At 46.2% G+C, this 27,300-nt stretch overlaps 1 protein-coding gene across 2 annotated transcripts in view; it reads left to right on the plus strand.

The window, feature by feature from the left end:
- The window catches only part of LOC108448434, a 79,106-nt gene that overhangs the window by 8,566 nt on the left and 43,240 nt on the right, over nucleotides 1-27,300 (plus strand). For both annotated transcript variants that reach the window (XM_017741292.1, XM_017741293.1), the window contains exons 4-8: nucleotides 8,601-8,792; nucleotides 11,268-11,423; nucleotides 15,767-15,961; nucleotides 24,577-24,693; nucleotides 26,993-27,137. In XM_017741292.1, the coding sequence (XP_017596781.1) occupies nucleotides 8,601-8,792; nucleotides 11,268-11,423; nucleotides 15,767-15,961; nucleotides 24,577-24,693; nucleotides 26,993-27,137 (805 nt within the window). The remainder of the gene's footprint in view (nucleotides 1-8,600; nucleotides 8,793-11,267; nucleotides 11,424-15,766; nucleotides 15,962-24,576; nucleotides 24,694-26,992; nucleotides 27,138-27,300) is intronic.

Consider the following 27,300-nt stretch of genomic DNA (forward strand, 5'->3'; position numbering starts at 1 on the left):
TTGATTTCCAAAACTTGTACAAGTATTTTTAGTTCAGTTACTGACCCCAGAAGTTATTTTTAAGGAGGAGGTGCCTTGATCTGCAAATTGTCAGTGAAATGCTTTTGATTCTTTACCTGTCTTCCTTAAATAGGTGCCTGTGATTGCTGTTGCTGTTCCATGGGTGTTTTGATCTTTTTAAGGCAATAGTGCTGACATCAACATTGGAAATTGCCCTTTTCTTCCATCTTTGGGTTGTTCAAGGACGTTGTGGATCCTGGGATCCCAACCCAGCACTTCACCAGCTGGACCAGGAGCACTTGGGCACCTCCTCAGCTCCACTGGAGCTGCTCACATGGCTGCACTGAGGTGATGGCCTCAGCACTATTTAAAAATACACCACTTTTATTGCTGGGTGGAAAATGCATAAAGGAAAAGGACTGTAAGAAAGTCAGATTAATGTCTCCACTTAAGGAATGGACAAAGGCCTGACCAACCATCATGAAGGAATAGGTTTTGTGCCACTTCCTTACAGAAATGCCAATTTATCCCCCAAAATGTGGTGCAGTACCTCTGTTTGGAGAAGCTGAGGAAACCTATAAAATCTTTTGATGATTATAACGATTTTGTGACACAGTAGTTGAATTTTTCTATATCTGTGTTACTCCAAAGGTGATCCTGGTAGTACAAATCACCTGTGACCAAATGTTTTCACTGACACTGGACCAAAGCAACTGCATCTGTGTGAATGTAATTACAACAGCATTTAGCCCTTGCTATGATTTTAATATAGCTTTAAAAAAAACCCATTAATTGTAAAAATCACTGAATATTTCCTACACTAAATTTTTTTTTGGACACCAGAGCCGAGTTTGGGTTGTGCTTGGCTCCAGGTGCTCTCCCTGTTGGGCTGATGCCAAGGTTGTGGCCAGCAGTGCTGTGCCCAACAGCCACCAGATGGCCCCTGAATTCCTCCTTTTTTTTTTTCCTGCCCGGCATTTAATGAGTTCCTGAAACAAGATTAAAATCTCTTGTACTTAATGAACCCGCTGCCTCGACTCAAGAAGGGCTTAAAAATAAACTAAGGCAATTAGAGATAGAATTAAACTTAGCACACGGAGACAGAAGGCCAAGATTCCTGTTAGTGCCACCAGTCCAGCACACGGCATTGGGAATGGATGGAAGATCCTAAGGAAGTGTTTTTCTAGCATGGGTGGCTGGCAGCTGGCACAGAGCCTGTGTTTCTGGCCTCCTCTTCATCTTCCCACATGGTGCCAGGGAAAGCAAACGGGGTGATTTGCTGGCACAGCACTTTGGTGGAGCTGCTGCTTCCTGCTGTCCCTGGCTGCAGGCACAAATCCCAGGGGCTGAGGCTCTGCATGGCACGGATCTCACCTAAGGATTTGCCTTAATAGACAAGCAGAGGGTCTGGCCTTACATGTCTGTGTTAACAAACAACTCCCTCCACACAGGGGGAGTTTGCTCTCCAAGTTCCCAGAGTCAGAGTGTTATGGAAGTGCCCAGGCACTCTTGGGGCAGGTTGTACTTCCCATCCTGATGGCTCCTTTCCCCAACTCTGCTCACACTACCAGAGCAGGTCCAAGAGCCACATAGTAAAGCTGCTTTCATAACCTTTGGCTGCTTTAAGAGGCTTTCCAGCCAAATTGCTGTAGAAATGCTCAGAACCAGGAAATTCACCTGTGCTGAATGCAACAAATCACCAAAAAGCCACGGAGAACCTTCCATGTAAACCTGGAGAGCCACTCTGATGGTTCCCAGGGGTTCCCACTTTCATGCTTTTTCCAGCTGTGGAAGGAATTGAAGAACCAGGGTTTTTAAAGCAATGAGTTCTTGCAGTGCTGTTTCTCTGGCTGGAGTTTGAAAAGGCCTCAGGATAATGTGAGATATTTAATCCTTTATATTCCTCGGCATATCTTGGAAGTGATTAAAATGAGTTCAGGCTTATTCCTCAATATACTCCTGCCTCAGTTTGACAGATGGGAACATTGGTTGCTGTTGCTTAAGGGAAAGGTTAATACGAGGAAAGGAACAGAGTTTCCAGGATTCCATGCATGAACTTGCTGCCAGTAGAGGTCCTGAATCCTCCTCCATTCACATTAGCAGGATGTTCACATTAAACTTGAAGACAAGAATGTAAAATGCCCATGAGCCAAATTCTATTTCTCATCCCAGAGAGGGCAGGAGAACACAAAACCATCTCTGGGCTTTTTGTCTCCTCGGGCCTTGCCTGCTCCGTGCCAGGCCCTGTGCTGGCAGCAGGAAGAGCTGCCCTGGGTTTGCAGTGGCTGTGAACAAGTGCCAGTCACGTTTAATTACACAGACAAACACTTTCTGCCGTGATTGTCTCTCTTGGAATCAAAATAGAATTCCCAACTCCTGGCCTCACCTCAGGGCTGTGATCACTGATGCTATTTGTAGATGAAAGGAGGCTGAACCTGCCCCTCTGTTTTTCCAAGGGGATGTACAGGCTTGTCTGTTAAAGGAACTGCAGGATTGAAACGGCACTCTTGGTTTTCTTTCTGCCTTCTTGTTCAGCACTGACTTAGGCTGGGCTTGTGTTCCAAATCCTAGCACACAGGGGGATAAGCTTGGTCACAACTTGTAAACACATTATTCCACAAATACTCATTATGGGGCATTATTCTCAGTGGCAGGGAATGGAATTCAGGGCTTTATCTGAGCTTATGGAGTGGAAGAATCGTGCAGTTATTTTTATTTTGCAAACACAGAGCTCTACCCAGCTCTCTGCCAAGCACCTGGAGTTCCCACCAGCTTCAGGGAACACTGTAAGCAGTTAGCACTTCTCAGGATTGAAAAGCCCCAAATTCACAGGTCTGAAGGGTTGTCTGGGAGGTGTTTTGTAGCTGGAGGGAAGAGCACAGGGCCTGTGACAAACCAGACACAATCCATTTTAACTGGAAGCTGACAGTCTGTAAAACAAGCCACTTTAGCTCTGCTAAAACTTCCTGATAAAGCAGCTGAGCAGTTTCCTCCCTCAGACCCTTTATTTTCCTTTATTTCTTTGTGGATTTCCATAGAGTGTCAGGGGAAATACATGGAAGAGATAAATGGATGGGGAAAAAAAAGAGGCTTTTCCTAAGTTGATGAATGTATGGTGAATCATGGAACCAATCCCAAACGGTTTGGGTCGGAAGGGACCTTAAAGATATCTCATTCCAACCCCCTGCCATGGGCAGGGAACAGAGAATCTCCTGGAGTGTCCAAGTAGAGCCATTTCTGTAGGATTTAAACCCAGCTTGGAGCATGCACCAAATGCCAGCCTGGATTTCAGATGGTTGAGGACCAATTCCATGCTCTGTCCCAGCATTTCCAAGTGCCCATGTGCAGTTCCCTTCCCTTCTGAGGGCCTGGAAGTCCTGACACGTTTTATTTGTGAGGCAGATTGGAATCCTTTGAAGAACAAGTTGTGGAAGATGCAGATAAGATCACGCTGAGGGGGCTGAGATGCCACAACACTTTGAGGAGCAGGAAAGGGAACAAAGGTTAATTTTGAAAGTTTGTTGATAATCTTACACTCTTCCTCTTCAGAGCTCTTTACAGACTTTTGATAATTAATCCAGCTAGACAGGGACCAGGATAAGGAAATATTATCCTCACTTTACAGTTCCACAGAGAAATACTTCATTCCAGAGCCAGGACTGATTCCCAGTCACACAAGTTCCCGATTCCCAGTCTTGTGCTCACATGAAATGTGTAAGTAATTAAACTTCCTTTACTCATTTCAGCTGCTTCTCATTAACCAGGAGTATAAACTCATTAGAAGAGGAACTTTTTGTTACATGTGCTCAGAACACCAGCACAATGAGGCTGGAAATCCTTCTGAGCCTCTCCAAGTGTTACTGGAGTGTAAACACCAATCATGGAAAAGGCACTTCTCATTTTTAATGAGTGTGTCTCAGAAAGCAAACAAACTCCAATAAGACTCAGTGTAACTTTGATTTAAATTATAATGCACTTCTCAGGTCAGTGGTTACCTGAGCTGAGCTTTTGACAGAAAATTTTCCCACTTCTAAAAAATAAAGAAGAAATTATATGTAAAAAAAAAAGCTATTTGTTACCAGTTATTTTGATGGGGTTTTTTTTAACTTGATGAATTTGGACCAAAAATATTTTGATCCTGTGTGATCCACAGCATCTCTCTGCTAACATATCCTATGCACCAGATCCTTACCTCCCATGGAAGAGGGTTTATCCACATCTTTCATAGATGGGCCATTAACTCCAGTGAAGCAGCTGAGAATTCCCTTAGTGCAGTTAAGAGGTTTTATTCTTCATACCCAAGACTAAGAATAATTGTCCAGAGCAAGAAAACTTTCAGCAAAGACATTTTCTTTATTATTATATTTTTAACTTAAACTCCCATGATGTGGAGTGCCCTAAGTGAATTGAAAACTGTGGAGATCAGAGCAAATACTGCTCCATTACAGAGCTCTCTGAATCCCTGCAATCTCCCTTTGGCAGTTATCTGCTTTGGAAGATCATAATTCCTCCATTTGAGCAATCTGAGGCTCAGTCCACATCAGAAATTTCAATACCATCTTGCTCCCATCGTGTTTTTCAGATCCATAACCTCAGCATGATCCTCAGAAAGGTAGTGGTGCTACAGAGTGACTCCAGTACAGAAATGCATTTACAGAAAGACCATTCAGACTGTTAAGCATCAATTGTACTCTCCTTTTTGTCATTAAAAGTTAACTTCCTAATTCCGGAGTGTTCTGCCAGTTGCATGCAGGAACTGCAGATCCTCTCCTTGTTCTCACCCGTTGCTCCCACTTTGCAGTGATAAAGCAGTTCTTTGAATGGTTTCAGGGTTTATTCCATGCTTTAATGTGGAGTTTCAAATCATCTAACAGATGGCATTGTCATCATTTTTCCTTCCCTACAGAATGAAAATGAACAAACACTTGACATTTCCAATATGTCTTCATCTAATGCAAGAATTTTTAGAAGCTGTGGAATAGTGATAATCTGCTTTGCATTAGATGGCCAGAATTGTTAAATGTATCCTAAAAATCCTACATTTACCATGTGACTGCGTGGAAAATAGGGATATAACCACACAGTCATCATGGTTATGTCTTGTACCACGAGCTCTGTCCACGGCAGAGTGGGAACATGGAATACCAGAGCAGCTGTGGAATGAGAGGGGAAGGTTCATTAGAGAAATTAGCTCGAGCTGCTCCAGCACTTAGAAATCAGCTCACATTTACAAACCCACAGCAGATGCATCGTTTGGCAAAAGAGTTCTGCAGTCAGTAATTTGCCATTCATCAGGGATTGCCTCTTAAATCTGGGATCCAAGCTAGGGTGCAGATGACATAGAAGGATAAATTTAGACAGGGCTGAAAACAATTATTTTGATTAAACCTCCAGCCAATGAGAGAGAAAGTCTTCCTATTCCTCCCCTTCCCCTTCACTCACCCCTCTGTGCTAAAGGAGGAGACTGGGTGAGTTTAGCTTCTCTTCCTTTTCCATGCAGTGGATGTTTGGATGGAGCTTTTGCTGCTGCAGAGTCTGTTCAATGGAGTAGGAAGGGCATTTGGGTGGAACACGCTGCCTTGCTTCCATGTTAGCATTGGAAAAGGTGCTGGGAGGGAAATATTGAAGTTTTTTTACCTGGAAAGGAGAGGCTGTATCTGTTAAAGTAAAAAAATTGGTTTTTCCTTGGCCTCTCCTGCCACTGGGGCAACTCCTCAGGGTGGATGAGTTGATTCGGCTGGGAAACCTTTGTGAAGTTGTTGCCTGGCTCCTAAACTTCTCCTTGGTCATTCCAGCCTCTCACAGCTTTGACAGTAATGTTTTTCAGTCTTTGAAACTCTTTGCCCAATCTAACATGGCGGTGTAGGAAGAGTAATGCCAACTACACTTTTAAAAAACATCAACAAAAGCATCATTTAACCACTCTGAGCTATTTTATCAGAAATAAAATTATGTTAATCGTGGCTGATAAGCTTGTGCCCAATGAGCTTTGGCTTGCTGTCATTATAAACAGCTCTGGTTTAAAATAATAATAATATGGAGGTAAATTGCCACTTTTTAAAATTAGTTTTTTATGAATAGTAGCTGTCTTTGGGATTATTATGGAATCACAGAGTGGTTTGGGTGGGAAGGGGATTTAAAGCCCATCCAGTTCCACCTCCCACTGTCCCAGGCTGCTCCAAGCCCCATCCAGCCTGGCCTTGGACTCTTCCAGGGCTCCAGGGGCAGCCACAGCTGCTCTGGGCACCCTGTGCCAGGGCCTGCCCACTCTCCCAGGGAACAATTCCTGCCCAATATCCTATCCAGCCCTGCCTTCCCTCAGTCTAAGGCCATTGTGCCTCTGTGCAAGTTCAGCACCACTGGCACTGAAGGCTGGATTATGTGGCTGTCCTGAAGTTGTCTTGCAATTCCTTTTTCCCCATTTCACTGTGGTGTGGATTTGGGCAGAGGTCACTCCTTGGCTGCTCACTGTGGCTGCTGCTCCTCTTGGCACTGCTGTTTTGTGAGAGTGGAGGAAAAAGGCCAGAGCTGGGGATGGAGGGTGGTTGGAAAACTGAGCTGAAGGGCTGGAACTTGCAATGACATAAACTGTAATTGCAAAATAAAATAGCAAGAATTTGGGAAGAGGAAATTTTATCTTATTTACTCTGGTAATTGTTGGCACTTGACTACAATCAGCTGCAAGCCTATCTCTGAGTGACAGCACAATTCCAGCCAGAGCAACCAAAAATAGCCCAGCATTTGAGTAATTTTAGGCTTTTTATAACTTAAAACTGTCACAAATAAAAGCCAGCGTAATGTGGGCAGATTGAACTCTCCTCATCTGCAGACTGGGGTAAACTGGGCAGTGCTGTGGGAAGCCATACCCAGAAAGCACCAGTTGTATCTTCCTTCAGCCATTCTTGCCCAGAATTAAATTGGATTAGCTCCTGTTTTGTTCATTTGCCTTAATATTTCAGAAGTTATTCAAGTTCTACACCTAAATTCTTGTTGGGGTGAGGAGGCTGGCAGAGGGCAGGTTCAACCTTCATCAAAACTTCACTCAGAAAGAACCTTAATAAGTAAACTTCTGATCTGATTTTGGTCAGAAAACCCACGGAGCCCTCCCCTGCTGCTGGGCTGAGGAAGGATGGAATAGTTGGGAGATTTCCTGCTGAAACATCAGTTATAGATACTGTTTGTATCATTAGCTCCTAAATTACCTCCTCTCATTGACCCCCACACCCTTGAGGGAGGAAGGAAAGATTTTTTTTTTCTCCAACACAGGATATAGGAGAAGGTCACTTTTTCCTCATGGTCCCAGAGTTTCCCCTAAGTCCTCTTCCTCAGGGGATTGCAGTGGTGGGGAAAAAGCCCTGAGGAATTCTGTTGGCACCCCAGGACTGCAGTAACATCAATTAACCCAAATCTGCAGCATCATACACCTCTGCATGGCTGTTTTGCTTTTATTACTAATTGCAGTTTTTATTTGGTACCAAAACACTGAGTGACACACTAGAGCTGCTTGCTGGATTTTATTCGTTTTATGCCTTATTAAACCATTTTAAGAAGTTGTCTGTTTCGAGGACTGGCACAAAAGTCAAGCTACATTAACTTGTCAAGTGGATTAGTCATGAAACACCTTTGTGGACATTTTAATTCAGAATTAAAGTGGCTGTAATTGCGTTTGGCTTACTTTGCTTTCAGAGTAAATCCAGGTAAATCAAATTAAGGTTCATTCAGTGTAGAGGTGTGGGCAGAAATCCTCATTATGGGCTACATGGAGCAACTGAGAACATGAGGCCAGGTTGGATGGGGCTTGGAGCAACCTGGTCCAGAGGAAGTTGTCCCTACCTGTGGGATGTGGTGCAAGAAGAAGAGTTTTAAGGCCCCTTCCAACCCAAACCCTTCCATGATTCTGTGATCATAACTGTTGAGGAGCAGTACTGGAGAATCTTTGGGATTTTAGGGACTTGCTTGTTAATTTACCAAAGAAATGTCAGGGCCAGCAAATTGAATATAGATGGGAAGAACAAGCCAGGCAGTAATTACAGCTGCAGCTGTGGAAGGACAAAAAACTGTTCAAAGTTCAAGCTTGAAGTTGTGTCTTGAACAGTTCTCTTAAAGGAGAGGGAATTTGCATCCTAAATAACCAACTATCAATGCTGAAGTAAAGAAAGGAGGTGAGTTCCCTTAACTGTGACATCATCTCTGAAATAAGGGATGTTAGGTGAAGCAGAAAATAATGAGTTTTCACACTATCAGGCTCGTTTGAGGGCTTTTCAGTGATTAAAAAAAACCCCAAACACTGAGTCTTGAATACAGAATAAATGCAATCACGCTTTTCCAGCTGTGACTGTGTAACCTTCCATTCACCAGGCAGTGTGGGACTAAATGAGGACCCAGGTGACAGCTGTCCAAGGAAACCTGCAGTGCTCAGGCAGGTGTCACTGATAGAACAACCTGGCTTTTATGGCTCATTCTCCCTCTTTGATAAATGCTCTCTGGGTGTTAAATGCCCCTCCTGTGATGGCAATGAACGTAATTAATTCCTGATGATGAATACACTTCCAGTAATCCGAGTGACTTCCATTTTCATACTATTTTTTTTTTTTTGACAGGAAGCCTCTTTTTTGCCAGCTATTGACACGTTGCCTGGATCCCACTGTGTGAAAAAGGAGGTGCTGCTGATGACCATTTGGCTGGCAAGTTGTGGCCAAGTGGCCACAGATCAGTGTGAGGGGCAGGTGCCCGACAAGGTGCTGGGAGCAGCCAACATCTACCAGGCCCTCGTGACATGGCTCCTGTCCCTGGTGAGTGCAGTGACCTGGCACAAAAGGCTCTGGCTGATGAGGGCAGTGTTTTGACCTCCAGTGAATACCTAATTGCTCTTGAAATCTCCTTTTTTTCCCCTCAACAGCTACAAAACGGTGGCTGAACAAAGTGGAAATGATGTTCTGTTTCACCTCAGAGTCAGTAAATAAAAGTCTCGCCGGAGTCAGTGGAGCTGGGTTGTGTCTGTAGTTTATGAAGAAGTGAAAAATTGTTGAACCAGATTTTCAGTTGTCACAAGTGACTGCTGGGTGTTAGGCTTTGTTCTTGGCAATGGACACAGGTTCCTGGTTTTTACCACTTGTTCTAGAGAAGGATAGACCCTTTCTGATAGTCAAGAGTGCTGTGAACAAGTGAGGGGCTGCCTTATCTTAATTGTCCTTTGGTTCACATGATTTTCTCCTCTAAAGAAACCACCCCATCCTCTCCCCTTCCCATCCATATTACCCTTTATTCCCTAGGGAAAACAGTGGATTTTTCCTCCCCAATGTATATTTTTCCTTCCCACCCTGCTCACTGGCTTTATTCTTTTCCCTGGGAAAGACTCTGGGATACCAATACTGATCCACACAGTCCAGGTAGATTTCACCCTGAGCAGCCAGCCTGCACCAGGCTTTTAAATCACTTAAACTCCACTTAAACACAATTAATTGTTAATGATGTTCGTGCTTCCATTAAAACATTGCTAACATTCTTTAGTGTTAGTTCAGTGCTAATGAAAATTGCCACTGGAACAGCCCTGGATCCTGAATTTTCCATTCAGACTTGTTAGCTTGTGACCAGCTGCAGTGTGATCTCTCTTCCCTCGTGTTATTCCCATGAAAAAACCCCTGAGCTCTGAGTTGTAGCAGTTCTCTCTGAGCCTGAAAGGGAACCTCAGCTTCCAGGGCTGTGTCACTCTGCTGGGTGTAGGGTCAGATGTTCAGATGGACTTTGTGCCCAAGGGAAAACTGGGGTAAAATCCACCCATTTATTCTACACAGGCTCTGAAATGGCTGCTGGGTATCAATGAAGATGTTTGCATTTCTTTCATTGAAAGAATTGGAAGTGTTGAGGCATTTTTAGGCCAAATTCTCATCTGGTAATCCATGCAATTCCATTGACTGGCTTGTGTAAATCAGCATATCCTCACTGATCTCGTTGGAGATGTGTGCTGGGTGCTACCAGTTGGGAGCAGTGATCCTCTGGATGCTGCAGAATTCCCCATGGGAATCCAGTGTTCAAAGCAGTGGAGGACTTGGTGCTGGTGTCTGGAGTTCTCCAGCTGAGCCATGCAACAGTTTCAAAATCCAGCCTGGCCCTGTGTTAAAAACATGTTTAGAAAGGCCTTTATTTGGGGCGGTAAATGCAGTAAATAGAGCTGGCAATGCATCTAGAGACTGGTGATGGTATAAACCAGGAGAACAAGGCTTGGAGTTTCTGTATCCACCAGAACCCTGGGAGGGAATCACAGTGCTGTAGCTCGGACTTGCCTTTCTCTCCATCCAGAGCATGTTCTGGATCAGGCACCTCTGCTCGCATGGCTGCTGTTCCTTTCTCCTGGCTTTGCTGATTCCCTGTGTCTAGCTTTCCCAGAGTTTTCTGCCCTCTTTCACCAGCTACCCTGGACATTTTGCAGCACCCCAGTGCCTTCCCAGGCTGTTTTGAGTGTCTCTCCTCTCTCTTTTCTAACTTATAATCAAGATTTTCATGTATTCTGCATGTTAAAGTGCATTATGTTTCATCTGACTTTGAGCAACCTAAAGAGCCAAGGCATGGTCTGTCCTCCTGGAACCTTCTCCCTGGATCTAAACTGATATTCACAATAATAATTCATATCTTGGGGTTGGCAGAAGTGCCTTTTTACCCTTTTTGGTTTAAATCAGATCAATATACTGCAGAATAGAATGTTTGCCTCCCACACACGTGTGCACAAAAAAATCCATCAAAAAGAAATCACCTCAGCCCAACTAAAAGGGGATTCACAGGATGGGGATTGATGGAGTTGGGCTATTAGTGAAGGGCTTCTTAGGGAAGCATGCACCAGCCCCTTGGAATGGCATCATCACTTTGCATTGATTGGTGAGCTGAGATTGGATTGATCTCGTTGTCACTGATGAAGGCACACAGGATGCTGCTGTGACAGGAACATTCCAGGCAGCCTTGACAGGGGCTCTGTGCTCCCCCCTTGCTGGACCAGGGAAATAATGTGAATTCCTGCTTCCACATAGTGAAACTGATGGAAGACGGAGCTTGCAAGTCCTCGTTGAGAAAATGAATCCTATGACGTATCAAAAGCAAAGTGTTATTCCTATTTAATTTGGTCTTTATTGATTTTTCTACTGGCTAAACCACAGCTAATCTACTAATCAAAGCTCCCTGGATTGTTGTGGGGCTCTACTCAAAAGCAACAGAGCAAGGTAAAGGGTTTTTTTCAGTCCATCTCAAAATGGAATTGTTTTCCAATGGATTTCCAGGTGCCTCCTGTGAAGAGGAAGGACGGCCCCAAAGCTCCATTTGAGGTGGTGGGGCTGCAGCAGGCCTGCAGAGAGGAAGGCTTGGCCCTCTACGCCTGCCTGGTGGCACCAGAGGAACCTTCAGCCCAGAGCTGCCCTGAGACCCACGAGTCAGGAGTGAGTAGCAGCATTTACACCTGGTAGCTGTGCAAACAGGGCTGGCGCCACTGCTCTGCACTGAGCACCAGGCCTGGATGTGCCAATTCAAGCTCAAATTTCAGCAAGGCAGGATAGAGCAGCATCAGAGCAGCCTAAACTGGGACTGGGGGAACAGCCCAGTACTGTGGGAGCTGAAGGATTGCCAACCCAAGCTGCCCTCAGTTCTGCTGCATTTAGATTATGTGCAGACAAGATACCAGCTCTCTGGGGCATCATTTTTTCTCAATTGCTCATTAGCTGTAGCCTCACAGTGCAGAAATTTAGCTGGACTTGGAGGAGACGCATCTTTTGGCACCTATTACAGTTTTTCCTCCTTTATTTGAACCCTGTGAAGAGTGTGGCCTGGGAGGAGGAGTGTTTGTATTGTTGACTCGCAGGAGCTGAGGTCTGGAAGCAGGACCTGAGCCTGTTCCCTCAGTTTTGGGGGGCCCCAGAGCCTGAGCTGTGCAATAAAACTGGAAGATCTTGCATGCAGGCTGCAAATTGAGCACATGCAGGTGGCACATGTGAGGTAGGACATGATATGGACACACATCCTCAACACAGCAGAGCTGTGAAATTGCAACTCTGGGCTCTGCTCTGTTGGTTCTGCCTTTCACAGAGCTGATTTGATACAGGTTGGAGCATCTTGTTCCTGTTTCTTTTTTGGACACAGCTTTTTAGGTATTATTGCCACTTTTGCCTGGCATAAATACTTATTTTACCTAAGCAGTGTGGGTGACTCTTGCTGGGAAGTGTAGCCAGGTGATGTGGGGAGCAGCAATCCCTGTGTCCCCCAGATCTCCTGAGAGCCACTTGCTTGAATAACCTGTCCTGTGGCTGAGGAACCTTGGAGGTGCTGCCCTGTGCTCTGCTGAGGCTGCTGAGTTCCTCTCAGCAACTTTTGTGGCTTCAGTGAGCTGGTAGTGGATTTTCTACTCTATTTTTGGCTGCTTCACCCCCAGGTGTCTGTATTATACCTGCTGGACACACCATGGGGAGCCTAAATGGAATAGGATGTGTAAACACGTTTTTAAAACACATTTCAGCATCCCCTTCTCAGCTGCTGCCAGTGTTCTTCACTTGCAGCTGCTGCCTGGGAGCAGCAAAGATTGAATTTCCCATGATGTATCACAAAACTTGGGGTTTGACAGCTGTGGCTCCAGTGCTCCTGAAAATCAATGATTGATGCTGGCACCAAATGTCATGATTAAAACACTACCAAAAAAACCCAGCCCAAAACAATGAGCAGCTTTTCCATTAGTGATTGAGCAGCCCTGGGCAGAGGCTGGTGAGATCACGCTCTGCTGGACTGGACAAGGACTTAGTGTTGGTTTCTGCCCAAGGCAACTGAATTCAGGGTGTTTCCTCTCTGGAGCAAAGCAAATGGAGGGACAGAGCCTGACTTGCTCTCTGCTGATTCCAGCTGAGGGGTTGGCCAAAGCACCAAAATTCTGGAGCACTGATTATGCTCAAAATATGTTCCCAGTGTTGCAGAATTGAATGAACTTCTGGAGCTGTAGGCTCAGGCTGCCCTGGATGTTGGGTTGGAGCTGGGAAAGGTTAAATCACAACCTGGTGGAACAAACTGGACAGTTTTTGTCATGGGATTATGGCATGGTTTGGATTGGATTGGAAGGGACCATTCAAGGCCATTGAGTCCAAATCCCTGCAAGAAGCAGGGACACCTTCCACTAGCCCAGGTTGCTCCAAGCCCTGTCTAACCTGGCCTCGGGCACTTCCAGGGATCCAGGGGCAGCCACAGCTGCTCTGGGCACCCTGTGCCAGGGCCTGCCCACCTTCATCATGAAAAACTTTGGAGCCCAGCTCTGTTGTGCAGCAGTGACATTTCAGGGGTTGGGGCAGTTCTTCCAAGCAGGACTTCGGTTTCCTCTCCCTCATTAGAGGCTCTGTGGTAGCAGTGTCTTGTGTCAATCTTTCTTTCCTGAGGCACTTGTAGAACTGCTGCTTTCCCCAGCAGAGATCAGAGCTGGGAGGAGCCACAAAAGTTGGGATGTCAGCCCCAGCAGAGACAAGGAAAATGACAGCAAGTCTCTCCCTGTTCCTGCCCTTGGGCAGCTTAAGCTCCTGTGCAGAGAAATGTGGACTTTATTGCTCACACTGAAGCCCTCAGTCTCTTGCTGTCCTGTCAATGTGCAAGTTTTCAGTGGTTGAATTGAATAATGAAATCCTGTTGGGGCACTTCCTGTTCTTGTTCCAGTTGTCTCCTGTGGGCATGAAGAGACACTTTTCAGGGCTTACCCTAAAAATATGACTGGGGTTCCAGGTGCTTTTGTTGCATGTGTTTGCTATGAGAATGTAGGGAAGTGTAGGGAAACTCAGTCACTTTTTTTGGATTATGCAAAAAAGACCATGTGTAAATGTTAAGCATTATGACAAATGCTCGTTTAATATTAATGTGTAGAGCCCAGAGTCCATTTTCAGCCCCAAAAGGGGGCTCTGAGCCATCAATTTCTTATTTATTGGCCACTTCACTGTCATCTGTGTATTTTTTTTTTTTATTTATCACATTCTAGTTCTCTGTCCCAAGGTCTAATAGTTATAAATAGCATAATAATAATGGCTCCTCCAGGCAAAAGCTCCTGTTCTTAGCACATCAAGAAGTCTTGTGGCTTATTCAACTAGGATGGCATCTACTCCTATATCCAGTGGTTCTGCTATGTTTCCTCTCCTTTTTATCAGTTTTTTGGGGGGTAGTTTGGGGTGTTTTTATTTCTGTCCTCCTCCAAACAGCTGCTAGAAGTGAGGCAGATTTCAACATCCCTGCCTGGTTTTGCTTCCTTGTTGTCAAACAAATGCTGAAACATCTCCTGTAATCCTTGTGTGTGATAGACAGGCTGCAGTTCCAGGCATGTCTGATGGGAATTAGATTTGTACAGCCTCTGCTTCCTAAGAATCTTCCAGGCATTCCCAGTTATCACACTGGTGCTGTGTGGAGCTCTGGGGCTCCTCTGTGTGCACTTCCATCACTTCATTCTCTGGTGGCTCTGAGAGCTCCCAACCTCTGTCATTTGATTTGGGGTTTTCCTCCTTGAGCTTTACTTTTTAGGTGCAATAATCACAGAATGACAGAATTTCCTGAGCTGGAAGGGTCCCACAGGGATCATCAATCCAGCTCCTGGCCCTGCCCAGACCCCCCAACAACCCCACCCTGGGCATCCCTGGCAGCGCTGTCCAAACGCTCCTGGAGCTCTGGCAGCCTCGGGGCCGTGCCCATTCCCTGGGGAGCCTGGGCAGTGCCCAGCACCCTCTGGGGGAAGAACCTTTCCCTGATCTCCAGCCTGACCCTGCCCTGGCCCAACTCCAGCCACTCCCTGGGTCCTGTCCCTGGCACAGGGAGCAGAGATCGGAGCTGCCCCTTGGGAGGAGCTGCAGCCCCCGGGGAGCTCTGCCCTCAGGCTCCTTCTCCAGCTGAACAATCCAAGCGCCCTCAGCTGCTCCTCAGACCCTTCCCCATGCCCATGCCCCTCCTTTGGACACTCTCCAACAGCTTCAGATCCTTCTGATATTGTGGCGCTCACAACTGCGCCAGAGCTGAGGTGAGGCCACACCAAAGCAGAGCAGGACCATCACTTCCCTCGAGTAACTGTTGGAGAGAAGATGCTCTGCGCAATTGTTGAGTCTGTTAATTTCTAATTAGGTCTCCTTGAGGTCACTGGTTTTGTTCTTTGAAAGTTCTGCTAATTAAGAATCAGCCTGAAGAGCAATGAGGCTTAGAGGGGAGGTTAAATGATGGAAAACTGTAGTGTAGCAGTGCAGTATTCAATATTAATGTATCAGTATTAACGTTAGCCTCAATCTTAAAAAACATCACAGAATGGTTTGGGTTGGAAGGGATCTTAAATGTCATCTAATTTCAACCCTCGGCTGAGGGCAGGGACAACTTCCCCTGGACCAGATTAGTGCTCTATGCACCTTGGCATTGAACACTTGCAGGGATGGGGTATTAACAACTGCTTTCATTGGTATCCCTAAGAAACCCTTTGCAAGTTAATGTTTCATTGTATTGGGCTGGTTTATGGTCCTTTTTATGGGCTTTTCTTCCCCTCTGAGTGTGGTGTGATCTGCTTTGGAGCAGGATTTGTGAGCTGATGGATGCCATGAGCACGGGATGAAGGGTGTGGTGGTTTGGGGGGTGCAGGGTGTCACACCAGGGGTTGGTTTGGAGAATCTGAGGGCAGCTGTGTGGAACTGGAGTCTGAGATGGCTGTGAACAGAGGAGGAGCTGCTGCAGGTGCAAGGTACAGACAGAGAGTTTCTGAAACCATCACCAATGCTTTTTAACCACTGGCTTTTTGCAGACTGCAGAACATCTCCAAGGACCATCCAGGTTTTACCAGAAGATTTCTGCATTTCTGACCTCTACGTGGCTTCCAGATCTCATTTGGTGGAGAGATGAACTGGCCAGTCACTTCCAAGACCAGCTGTGCCCACTTCTTCCTGAAATTCCCTCTGTCCTGCTCAGTAACATCACTGCTGTTAATCCTGACCCACAGGTACTGTACAGAAATGCTTGGACTTCTGGTAATTTTTTGGATCAGGTTCAGTAAAAGTTGTTTTTTCAGTGTTAACAGGTATTCTTATTTGCTTTAGCAAAGGATTTAAACAGAGTTGGAAAACAAATGCTTCTAATATTGGAATAGTCCATGATTCAGTTCTGTGATTTTAATATCTGTGGATTTCCAGGGCAGTGTGTGACTTACAAGGACACAGCACCTCTCCAAATTGAGTGCTTCCAATCTCCTGCCTGCCTGGACACATCTGCAGGAGCACTCACTGCTGTCTATAAGGAGAATAATAATAAACCTTTCACTTCTGTCAGATTAGCAAGTGCCCCGTAACAAATATTATACTGAATGAAATGTTACAAGAATTCCTTATACTTATTGGGGGAATTTATTCCTTGAGGGCATCCAATGTTGCTTTCAGGCCTTTACCAGCCTTTCCTACCTTGGTGTAAATATTTAGAGTGGCTTTTCAAAGCAGCTTTTAATCTGACTTGATTTCTATACCTTTTGAGGGAATGTTCTGTTTATTTCTTTCCCACAACATCACCAGCCTTTGGACAATTGTGGTCGTTTCCCAACATTTTTAGATGAACAAAACCCTTGAGACACAATTCCACGGAAGGGCAATTCCTGTTCACAATGAAGTTTTAATTTTGAAAATAATGAAGCATGAAAACTTTTCTGCCATTTCAACCAGATTTGGGGATTACCATGACTCTGTGAGAATCAATGCCATGAAAGCTTAGGGGTTTAGCACTGCACTTAGCAATTTGCCTAAAGGTTTATCCCACTTGTGTGCAGGAAAAGGAGGCTTAGTGTTGTTGATTTGCAGTCACTGTGGCTTTCAAGCAGAAGCAAGAGCCATAAAGAGTCTGACGTACTCGTAAAAGATAAATCTGCTCTATGCTTTTAAGGCATAAAATAAGGCATCATTGAAAACAGCCAGGGCTTTTATGCAAATCCCTTATTAGGGGAATTATAAATCATTAGGAATTGAACAGCAAGATAGCAGGCACTTTCTGGGGGTGGATCTTTGACTTGATGCCGTGGAAAACATGATGTCAATTTAAAAACTACATTCTCTTCCCAAGTTCAAGTGCTCTGTGCCTCCCAGGCCTGAGCGAGGCTGAGACCACTGTGTGTTGTTGCTTTTTTACAGAGGTATGGAATCACAGCATGGTTTGGGTTGGGAGGTGTAGATACAAAATGCTGCTAGCAAGGATTTTCTTGCTATTTTCTAAGTCCGTGAGAGACTTTTCTCTCTCACAGAAGAGGTAGCAGGGAATGTAAACAACCAAACACCTTCAGCCTTGAAAAGTCTTGTTTATGGTACGGTAGAAAATTATTTTGACAATGGATGTTTTAGGATTTTAGCCAATCACCCCCAAGGGGTGGCTGGTCCTTTGTCCAAATAGATTATGAAGAAAAAAGTCTATAAAAGAGTTTGTAAAATAATTAAATAAATCAATCTTGCTGCACAATTCCTGCCTGCTGGATCATCTCTCCTCCTCCTCCCTATGGCTGCAGGACACGGTGATATACCCTGGGGCAAAGGCCTGCAGTAATAGGGAGGGGCCTTAAAGCCCATCCAGTTCCATCCCCTGCCATGGCAGGGACACCTTCCACTGTCCCAGGTTGCTCCAAGCCCCGTCCAACCTGGCCTTGGACACTGCCAGGGATGGCACAGCCACATTTTTATAGCTGGTTAGGCAGAAAGGCTGATTTCCAAAGCAGGGCTCAATGAGCCATGCTCTCAGCAGGCAGCAGCTCACCCTGATGTCTGCCCTGGAGCTTTGCAAAGTGCTACCAACTGAGAATGTTCCCAAGTGTCATTAAAATACAACCAAAAAGTGCTGCATGGAAAACTCAGGATCATATTCTTTTAACTTCTTTGGTCTGAAGGTTTGGTACAAGGCCAGTGATCCATGCTTTGCTTTCTGTACGTTTATATTTGTTTTGAGGCAGTGTGTACAAAACTAAGCAGCCCAAAGAACCTGCTCCGACGTGTTGGAGGAGCATGCAGTGAATCCCTGCTTTTGCTCCAGGTAGATCAGTCTGAGAGAGAAATCCTGGCAGGATGGTGGAAGGAATGGGTGGAAATGGAGGCAGAGGGAAGCTGTTGTGTACTGAGCAGCTCTGTGTGTGATCAGGGGAGCAATTGCCAGCAGTAATTGTAATAACCTTTATGCTTTTTGTTTGTTAGTGCATGAGCCAATGTCTTGTTTTCAGTCAATTTGTCTGCTGGATTTTCTGCCTGCTCTGGACCCCAAACAGATTGCTTTGCCTGTGCTGGTTTTTGGAGGCATTTTTATGAGTGCTGTGCATAGAGCCTATTAACCTGCAGCAATTCACTCCTGACAGGAGCAGCAGCTCACAATGCAGTCATTAAAGCCCAGCTTGGGTTGGGAGTGACAACATCCCTGTGGAAGCTATTAACTGCAAGGTCCCCTGTCAGCAGATAGAGGATTTCTTCATTTTAGCATAAAATAAAAGTACTTTCTGCTGTTGAGCCTCAGGATGCAAGTGTTCGCCTTAGGGATACAGACAACACACGGAGCCAATGTTGATGCTGCTTTTTCTCCTGTTTGGTCCATGCTGGAATTTTTTCCTGTCCCTCAGTTTTTCTGGATGCTGGGACATTTGCTCAAAGGCTGCAGCCCTTGATGGTCATCTTCCAGAGCATCTCCTTGAGCTCCCAGCCTGTGCAGGTGCCTGCCAGGACAGAGGAGTCAGGGCATAGCAGCGTTTTCAGGGAGGTTTGAAGGAAGAAGGAGAACCTCCATCCCTCCTCCTCTGTCCACAGACATCTCTAAGTCAAGGTGAATGAGATTCTTTACTTTAAGTTCCAGAAAATTGATTTTGTTGCACCTCCTGGTGATCAGTTCCCCTCGTGCTGCTCCTTTAGTAGCTTCCCTGCTCTGACACAAAGTTTGTGTGGGTTTTTTAAATAGTAGTGATTAAGGGCAGGTCTACACAAAGTTTCCTCCTTTCTTGCTTAAGCAAAGCTCCTTTTTTTTTTTTTTTCTGGCTAATCATAGATAAGAATCCCACAGCTGGGTTCAGGGAGCTGAATTTGCCCCAGTACTGTAACCCAGGCCTGCTGAAAATGTCCAGCAGCACAGACTGACCTAACAGGAAGGTTTATGTGTGGCAGGGGGCTGGCAGAAAGTAGAGCAGTTCTTCCATGTGGAATTTCAGATTTTTAGGATTTCCCTGCTGGAACTGATAATAACTGTGTTGCCATAGGAGCTCTCAGACACACAAGCTTTGAAAGTTGCATATTTTATTTCAAATTCTGAAATAACCATGTAGGATACATGAGGAGCTGGACGTTGCTGCTGAAATTCGAAATCCCTGTGGAAAAGCAGCCCCGGGTGCAGCACTTGTTGCTCTGTGCACTTGAGGCACAGATTTAGAGCTCAGATTCCCAAGCTCTGTGTGCAGCCTCTGAAGAGGGAGTGGGAGGCACTTCCAGAGGATCTTTCAGGTCTGTGAGGCTCAGTGAGAGTGCTCTGAGCTCTCTGAGTTTAGACTCTGAGTGCTGTGACATTATTTCATTGACAAGCACTGTGGCCTTGGCCCTGCTGAGTTGCCTTCAGCATCTTCCACTTCTTTTAACTTCAGTGCTGAGGGAGGTGTGCTCAGGGAACTGCTCCTCATTTCCACATCAGCTTTTCACTCAGCTCTTCAGGCCCATGGCTGTGTGGGCATTGCCTGTCACATATCCCAAACTGCAGGAACTGGGATTTGCTGTGGGTCAGTGGCTGTGCTGGTGGCAATTCTGGTTTGATTTGGGGTTATTGCCCCATGTGTTCTTTCTCATGTCATGCAGCGTGAGCAGCACCTAAGCTGGGCCATATTTTGGGGTCGAGATGCTGCCTGAGCTCCCTGGAGAGCAGCACAATTTACTCAGCTCCCAGACCTGATCCCCACATTGCTGTGAGCTCCCAGATTTAGTTCATGGCCTGGGGCTGTGCTTTCCTCCTCCAAAGCTTGAAAGATTTGATTGTTGTGCAGCTGAACTGGGCATTAGGGAGGGATAAAACACCCAGGACAGCTCCTCTATGTGGGCTTCCCCAAAGCAGACCTGGCAGGATGAGTCCTGCAGCATTGGAGTCCAGCACTCAGCTCTGGGGCATCCAGGCTGAAGTTGTAAAGCAGGAGGTTCAAAAGGCCAGGTTCATCCTACCCTTTGCTTTCAAACCTTGCCTGTGCTTGTCTTTATCTGAGTTGGTGAAAAGGGTCAGGGCTTGCCTGGCTGGCACCCGGAGTCTGCTGTGCAACCTGGATCAAGTTGTCCCAACAGCTTGGGTGAGAGCATATCTGGCTGGGGATCCCACATGGATATGGCTTGTCTGGGGGAGAAATATTTGTCCTGGGACTTCATCTATTTACATTTAGAGAAAATAATCCATAGCTGCAGCCTAGAATGGCTGATGGCTGTCTCTTCAGGAGCAGCAGAAGGTGGCATTCTGGCCCTGGCTGAGTCCTGCTGGAGTCTGGCATTGATTTTCATGGATCCAGGAGTTCAGGCAGCCATTGGCATTTGTAAGTAAAAACCCCTAACCTTTAGAAGGAGGAAAGACTACACTGATGTCTACTAGAGCTGGCACAAGGATGAAGCCATAGCTTGGAGAGGAATAAAACATTACAAGTTTTCATTCTTCCTAAATTTGACAGCTCACATTTAGATTGTGTCCATCACTCATTATTCCTGAAAAGAGCAGCTTTAAAGAACTCTCGAGCTACTCTGCTGATTAGTGCTGATGGGCACAAAGGCTGGGAGCCACTGTCTCATTCTGGCTTCTGTGGTTTAAGATATCCCCTTCCCTATCCAGAAGGGGAACAAGGGGAAGTGAGATCCATTTCAAACTGCCTGAAATACAGTCACCAGAACTGCACGTCTTCCTTGATGAGCCCTCTCTATCCCAGACTTTCTGCTGCCTGGGCTCTTCCTGTGGTGCCTCCACTTTCCTGTAGAGAATTCTGTAGCCATCTGAAGAGAACATGCACAGTGGGGAGGGAAGATGTGCAGGGAACACACTCAACATTGTGTTAATGTGGATTCCCACAAGGAAAGCTCTGCTGCTGCACACAGAGCAGGGAGAGGAGAGAATTTGAGAGTGATGCTGCCTAATTCAGGGGCAGGATTTGGTGAACCACATCAGACATTAGTCTTGCTGAGAGAGAGAGAGAGAGAAGTGCTTCCTCTGCTGCCCCTGATGTGCTCAGCAGGGCTGGCAGGGAGAGGTTACCTCAGTCCAGAGCTCCCATCTGGCTCTGGAGGTACTGGAAGTGCAGCATCTTTCTCCAAGGGGTTTGGTGTTGTCTCACAGAGATAATGGCTGAGCAGATCTTTGCCTTGGAAAGTACTTTGTGTGTGAGGAGATGAGATTGTGGCGTACATGGGGATTCTTCCTGCAGTTTCTGTTTTCCTGCTGGGGCTGTGAACAACCTGGAAGACTCCTTGCAACTTAAAAGACTCTCTCAGATCATCTGGCAGCAAAAGCTCTTCCTTTGTTGTCAGAGCTGGAAACAGAAAACACTGTAAGCACCAAGAGGAGATCACGGGCTCGGTCATATTTCTGTGTGACAGTTAAATATTCATGGCTTTGCTGCAGCTCCAGTCTCCTCTGAAATGTGCTTATTCTTGTTTCTGCTGAGGATTTTACAGCATGTTTTTGTTCTGCTGTGAGTTTCCTTCCCAGAACCGTCTGACTTCTTTTGGGTAATATTGTCTGAAACAAAGCAGGGGCTTGGGGTTTCTTTTAAATGCCTTTGAAAAAACTGGTGTGTGTTCAATCCCAGCTGTGGCACAGAGTGGTCTTTTCCCGTGTCTTAAGGTGGCAGAAATTGGAATTTGTCACCCAAACGGAATAAGGATAAATTGGCAAAAAGGAATAACTAAAACCAGGAGGTTGTGGATGTGCCCTCCCTCCCTGCTCATCCTGATCATGGCAGTGTGCATGGAGAGGATGTGAGTGCTGTAAGAAGCCCTGCAGACACACATGGGGATGGTTATGGTTCCGTGAGTCTGGGTTTGCAACCTGTCACAGCGTAAGTCAGAGTATCCCTGGGGCTGTGCAGCTGCTGTTGGCTGAGTGCAGGGAACCTTCCTCCCTGGGATGAGGCTTTTCCCAAGAAATGGGAGGCTGATACAGAGCTCAGAGCCTCACTGGAGAGGTGTTTTCAGGTAGGGATCAAAGGCTGGGCTGCCTCTTCACCATTCTACAGGGTTTGGGGAGTCTCCTCTCCTCCCAGCAGGAGACAGGTCAGCACTCAGAGCTGATGCATCCACAGGATTGGGAAAGGATTTATAGCTGCTGTGATGTTGGAGGAGTGAAAGGAACCAGCCCTGAGGTGAAACCAATACAATTCTCACACCTCCCCTCCTGTGGAACATTAAAAGCAGCACTGAAGTATCGTAAACAGAAATAGTGTCCAAGTTATTTCAGTAGGAGAAGGCTCCTGCAGCTGCCTGCAGAGGGTCCCTCTCTGTTCTGTGTCCAAAAGGGCTCAGCTCAGTTTTGGAATGACTGGCTCCATGCAATTCTCTCCTACATCACAGAGAAAGTGACTTTGTCCCTGGTTTTCCTGCTCATGGCATAGGAAGGCTGTGTCAGGAGCTCTCCACTGGGATGTTTTAGTCAGGCTGGACAAAGCAGGGCTCTCATCCTGCAGCCATCTGTCTGTTTTCTAATTCACAAGGAGAAGGATTTTCTGGGAGAAATAAGACTTTTCAAGCTCCATTTTCTGTTGGTTTGTGAACTCCCATTCAGGTTGGCTGCTGGAAAATAAACTGTGACAGATGACAGGAACAATTCCCACAGGCCTTGCTTCCCAGGTATGGCCACATCCCTTCTGTGGCCTTGGAGCAGCATCCTGGGATCACCATGGATCCACAGCTTACACCAGGGTGCTCCCCTTGGATTTTCTGCCCTGTGTCCTGGAGCTGGATGATCATCCTGCAGGCTTTTATAGAAATCGAGGCTGGTGTTGGTTTGACCATATTTGTCCCTTCTTTTCCTTCTTGAACATTCACAGACATGAGGTTTGTTCAAGGAGCAGCTTGAAGAAATAGGAAACTGGGATTTTGCTGCATTCCCACTTTGTAGGGCTGGTCTGGGCTCATTGTGTTGTTGCAGACAGGAGCTGGCATTGTGCACTGGAAATGGGGAAGATCTGTTTCCTTAAATCCACTTTTCCTCTGATGATATTTTCCACAGCAACCAAGTGTAATATCAGCAGTGGAGGCTGGGGAATGATGGATTGCAGGACAGAGTGAACAGATCCACTGGGAGATGCCAAAGCTCTTGGTTTGGTGCAGTTGATTTGACTGAAACAGGCTGAAACGTGAAATCCCCAGTTCTGCTTTCAGGCAAATATCTCATGAAGCACACCAGGTAGAGGAAGGAGACAACACAAAAGGTTACTGAAGTGAAAAGGCAGTTGTCAGAGGGGTTTTAATATTCAAATGAATTTCATTTTCTGGTTGTTACCTTGAAACATTTGTGGAATGCTCTGAAGTGCCAAGCAGCGCACCTGAAATCTCTCAGGTGATTACACAATTAAACAGCATTAGATGGAGCTCATGATGCAGAGCAGATGCTTCTCCTTGCAGGGTTAGCCCCTTTTCTCTCCATCATAAAAGTCCTGATGAGACCATGTTGAAAATTAATTTCTTTTTCTGTTTTTGAAAAGGTCAGTCCATATGAGCTGAGGACAAATTAACATCTGCTGTAAAAGAAAGTAGAGCCTTAAAAAGTAGTGAAGCCTCTTTGAGCTACGCCTGAGTTTTAAAAGTGACTAATTTTGTTTCCTTCATCCCTGGAATGATTGCTACCCGCTGTGAACTCTTCCTAAATGCATCTGTGTTTCTGGAATGCTCAGACCAGGAGCTGACAAACATGACTTTCAGGAGTTGCCTTTGTCCCTGGACTGTGGCCTCACAGAGCATGCAGTCACAGCACATTCTCCTGAGCAACACATCCTTACACTTGCACTTGTACAAGTTGCTTGCTTGGCTGCCCAGAAAAGGGATGAGAAACAAAATAAGGTGCTGAGCCTGGGAAATGCTGTGCTTGTGTTGAGCTGTGACCTAAATGCCAGTTTTTTGCCTATCCATGAGGATGTGGCACGATGAGACTTACAGATATGTGTCACTTGTAGTGACATGAACACAGGAGAAATGTGTTATTTTGGCTACAGGCATGTAGAGGTTCATGCAATCCCTTCCCTACCCTTCCATTTGATTAGTTAATTAGAGCATTGCTTTCACAAAGCCCTTTTCTGCTGAGTGCTCAGCACAGTCGTGGAGAATTGAGGTCTCAGCTGATGGATGCAGCTCCTGGTGATGTCCGTGGGTGCTCTGTGTGTTGGGGAGTCACTGGGGTGGACCCTGGGAATGCTCAGGCTCTTGGGAAGCAGTTGCAGATTCATGTTCTTGGAATATCACTTAACTGGAGCAACTGGAATAGTTACAAGAAAGCAAATTATATAAATTAACAACACTGGCCTGAGTTTAATCCAGATCCTATTTTTCCTGCTTTATTTTAAGGGACCAAGATAACATGAAAGTGAGAGCTGTCCTTTGTGCATTTCAGGCAGTGGAGAAGGTGTTTGCAGCGCCAAAGGGATTTTACTGGCAGACAGTTGAGAGTGATGACAAACACTTCCCTGACAGCAGTGCCATGGAGGCTTGCAGAGACACAGACACTGAGGTAAAGAACAACAAACAGCCCCCTCCTTCCTCACTTGGGGGCTGAGGGGGGACACTGGGAGATAATTAAGTGCCCTGGAATATTTCAATCTAGAGGTTTGTTACTGATCTTGAAGTATTTTGCACTCAGCCCTAAATATATCAGCTGAGTATTTTATGTCATCGGTATTGATGTGCTGATTGCTCTGAGCCACAGAAGATTAAACTTTGAAATGTGTGGGTTGGAGAAATTGCTACCAACCAGGTGCAAATCTGTAACAGTAGACAAAATTTTGATAACCTGAAACCACTTGACTGTAAGCCAGTAAACAGCACAACTTTGATTAAACTTGGGCTCAGAAACGTTCTAAGACATTTCTGAAGGTTCTGGTACTCCCTGACCTTCAGTAACTGTGTGTGTTGTATGAACAAGTAGGGAGTAATTCTACTGATTCTACTGCAGGAGAAGAGAAGGTTAAAGTGATTTCATTTAGCTCTTGGTTAGGAGTGCAGCACAAAATGTACACGACCTCACTCCTGTGAGATGAGTTGTTATTGAGAAGGGCAGGGCAGGGCCAGCAGCAGTAACTGGGGTCAGCTGAGAGTCACAGAGCCACAGACTGGTTTGGGTGGGGAGGGACCTCAAAGCCCATCCAGTTCCATCCCCTGCCATGGGCAGGGACCCCTCCCACTGTCCCAGGCTGCTCCAAGCCCCATCCAACCTGGCCTTGGACACTGCCAGGGATCCAGGGGCAGCCCCAGCTGCTCTGGGCACCCTGTGCCAGGGCCTGCCCACCCTCCCAGGGAACAATTCCTGCCCAATATCCCATCTACCCCTGCCTCTGGCAGTGGGAAGCCATTCCCTGTGTCCTGTCCCTCCATCCCTTGTCCCCAGTCCCTCTGCAGCTCTCCTGGAGCCCCTTTAGGCCATGGAAGGGGCTCTGAGCTCTCCCTGGAGCCTTCTCTTGTCCAGGTGAGCACCCCCAGCTCTCCCAGCCTGGCTCCAGAGCAGAGGGGCTCCAGCCCTTGGGACATCTCTATGGGCTCCTCTGGACTTGTTCCCACAGGCCAACATCCTTCTTGCGTTGGTGGGCACAGCACTGCAGGTGGGAGTCCCAAGTGCCAAGGCCAAGGCAGAGTCCAGGGTTCGGACAGTGGCCAGAATTGCTGATGTCCGACACCAGGCCAGGCACAACTCAACAAAGAGCAAAGCCAAGTGGCAGGCTGCTGAGGAAAGGGGGGACTGGCACTTCCTGAGGTTTCCCAGTGCTGGATGGCTGCATTTTCACAGCTGGCCCCATGCCTCAGAGCAGCTACAGGAAAATTCTTCCTTACTGCCTGCTGTGAGTACTGAGTTAATAGCAGGAGAGCTTGAGCTAGACAAACATAAAGAAATGGAGCTTTTATTCCTAATTAAACCACTTTTATATGATTTCAGTAAATTTATATCTTCATTTATCATGGTGGTAAAGCCTCATAATGTCTTTATGGGGCAGTAGCATTTCATTTCAAGTGTCCAGTAGTGATGGATTCATTTGGCGTTTGCTGCAGCCATAAACCTTGAGCTGGGGAAATCCTTGAGCTGCTCAACAATAAGGAGAACCATGCCTAAATTTGAGGCCAGAAAATCAGCTTGTCTGACCCCCAGCTAGACAGTTTATTATCCACAGCACCACACAACTCCCTGTCATAAAGTGCTTGCTTTTAAAAGCAATTTGTTTCTCTGATGGGGAAAATAATAATGATTTGCTTCCCTTTTGGGTATAAACATTCAGAACATGTTGGTGTGTGTCTTCCTACATGCCAGGATAGGCTGAATTGGATTAAGCTGATAAAGAAGGCTCTGAAATGTAAATTTGGGACAGTACCAGTGATGTGTTTGCCTTTTGGTATTTTTTTAACATTGATTTTGGTGCTGTTAAAAGTACAGAGACACAACCAGTTGGTCTATTATTATTTAATCATCCAGAAAGATGGGCAGATGGTACTGCACAAAGTTACCAGCAGAAGGGAGGCACTGTGGTCTCTGCCCCAGTGGCCTTGCAGCTCTTTTCTAGTAGGTTTATGTGACAAAAGGCACAGTTATATCAGCAGAAATAGATTAAATTATAATTATCATTGATAGCTGTGATTTAGTCCAAAGCCAAGAGCCTCCTGTGTGAACTGCACATAAACAGAAACCAAACCCAAGCCTCTCTGTAGCTGTGCCAGTGCAGATCCATCCTAGGAACTCCAGGTGAGCAGCAAGGCTGCAGCTCTGAGGTTGTGGAGGACTTGGAAGCATTTCCCTCATTTTCCCATGTTTTTCTCTGGCTGTCCAGGTTGCCATGGTGTTGCTGTTTGAGGCTCTCTTCCGAAGTCCCCTGGAGACCCATCACATGCTGCAGCTGCTGCTGGGCTCTGGGCTGGATGTCTGTGGCCTCCGCCTGCTCTACCCCGGGCAGGACCTGCTGCTCTCGAGTTCAGGTGAGCTCTGCTTCTCCTCCAGAGCTTCCATGGTGCTGAGGAAGGCAAAGCACTGAGGTGAAGGGTGATGAGTGTCAGATTTGCAGGAGGGTTGCTTTATCACTTCCTGTATCTTCCCCAAAAGAAGTTATAGAATAGCTTTGACTGTTTCTTTCTTTCTTTC

Source organism: Corvus brachyrhynchos, unplaced genomic scaffold (genome assembly GCF_000691975.1).
Source record: "Corvus brachyrhynchos isolate BGI_N302 unplaced genomic scaffold, ASM69197v1 scaffold58, whole genome shotgun sequence".
NCBI classification, from domain to species: Eukaryota; Metazoa; Chordata; class Aves; order Passeriformes; family Corvidae; genus Corvus; species Corvus brachyrhynchos.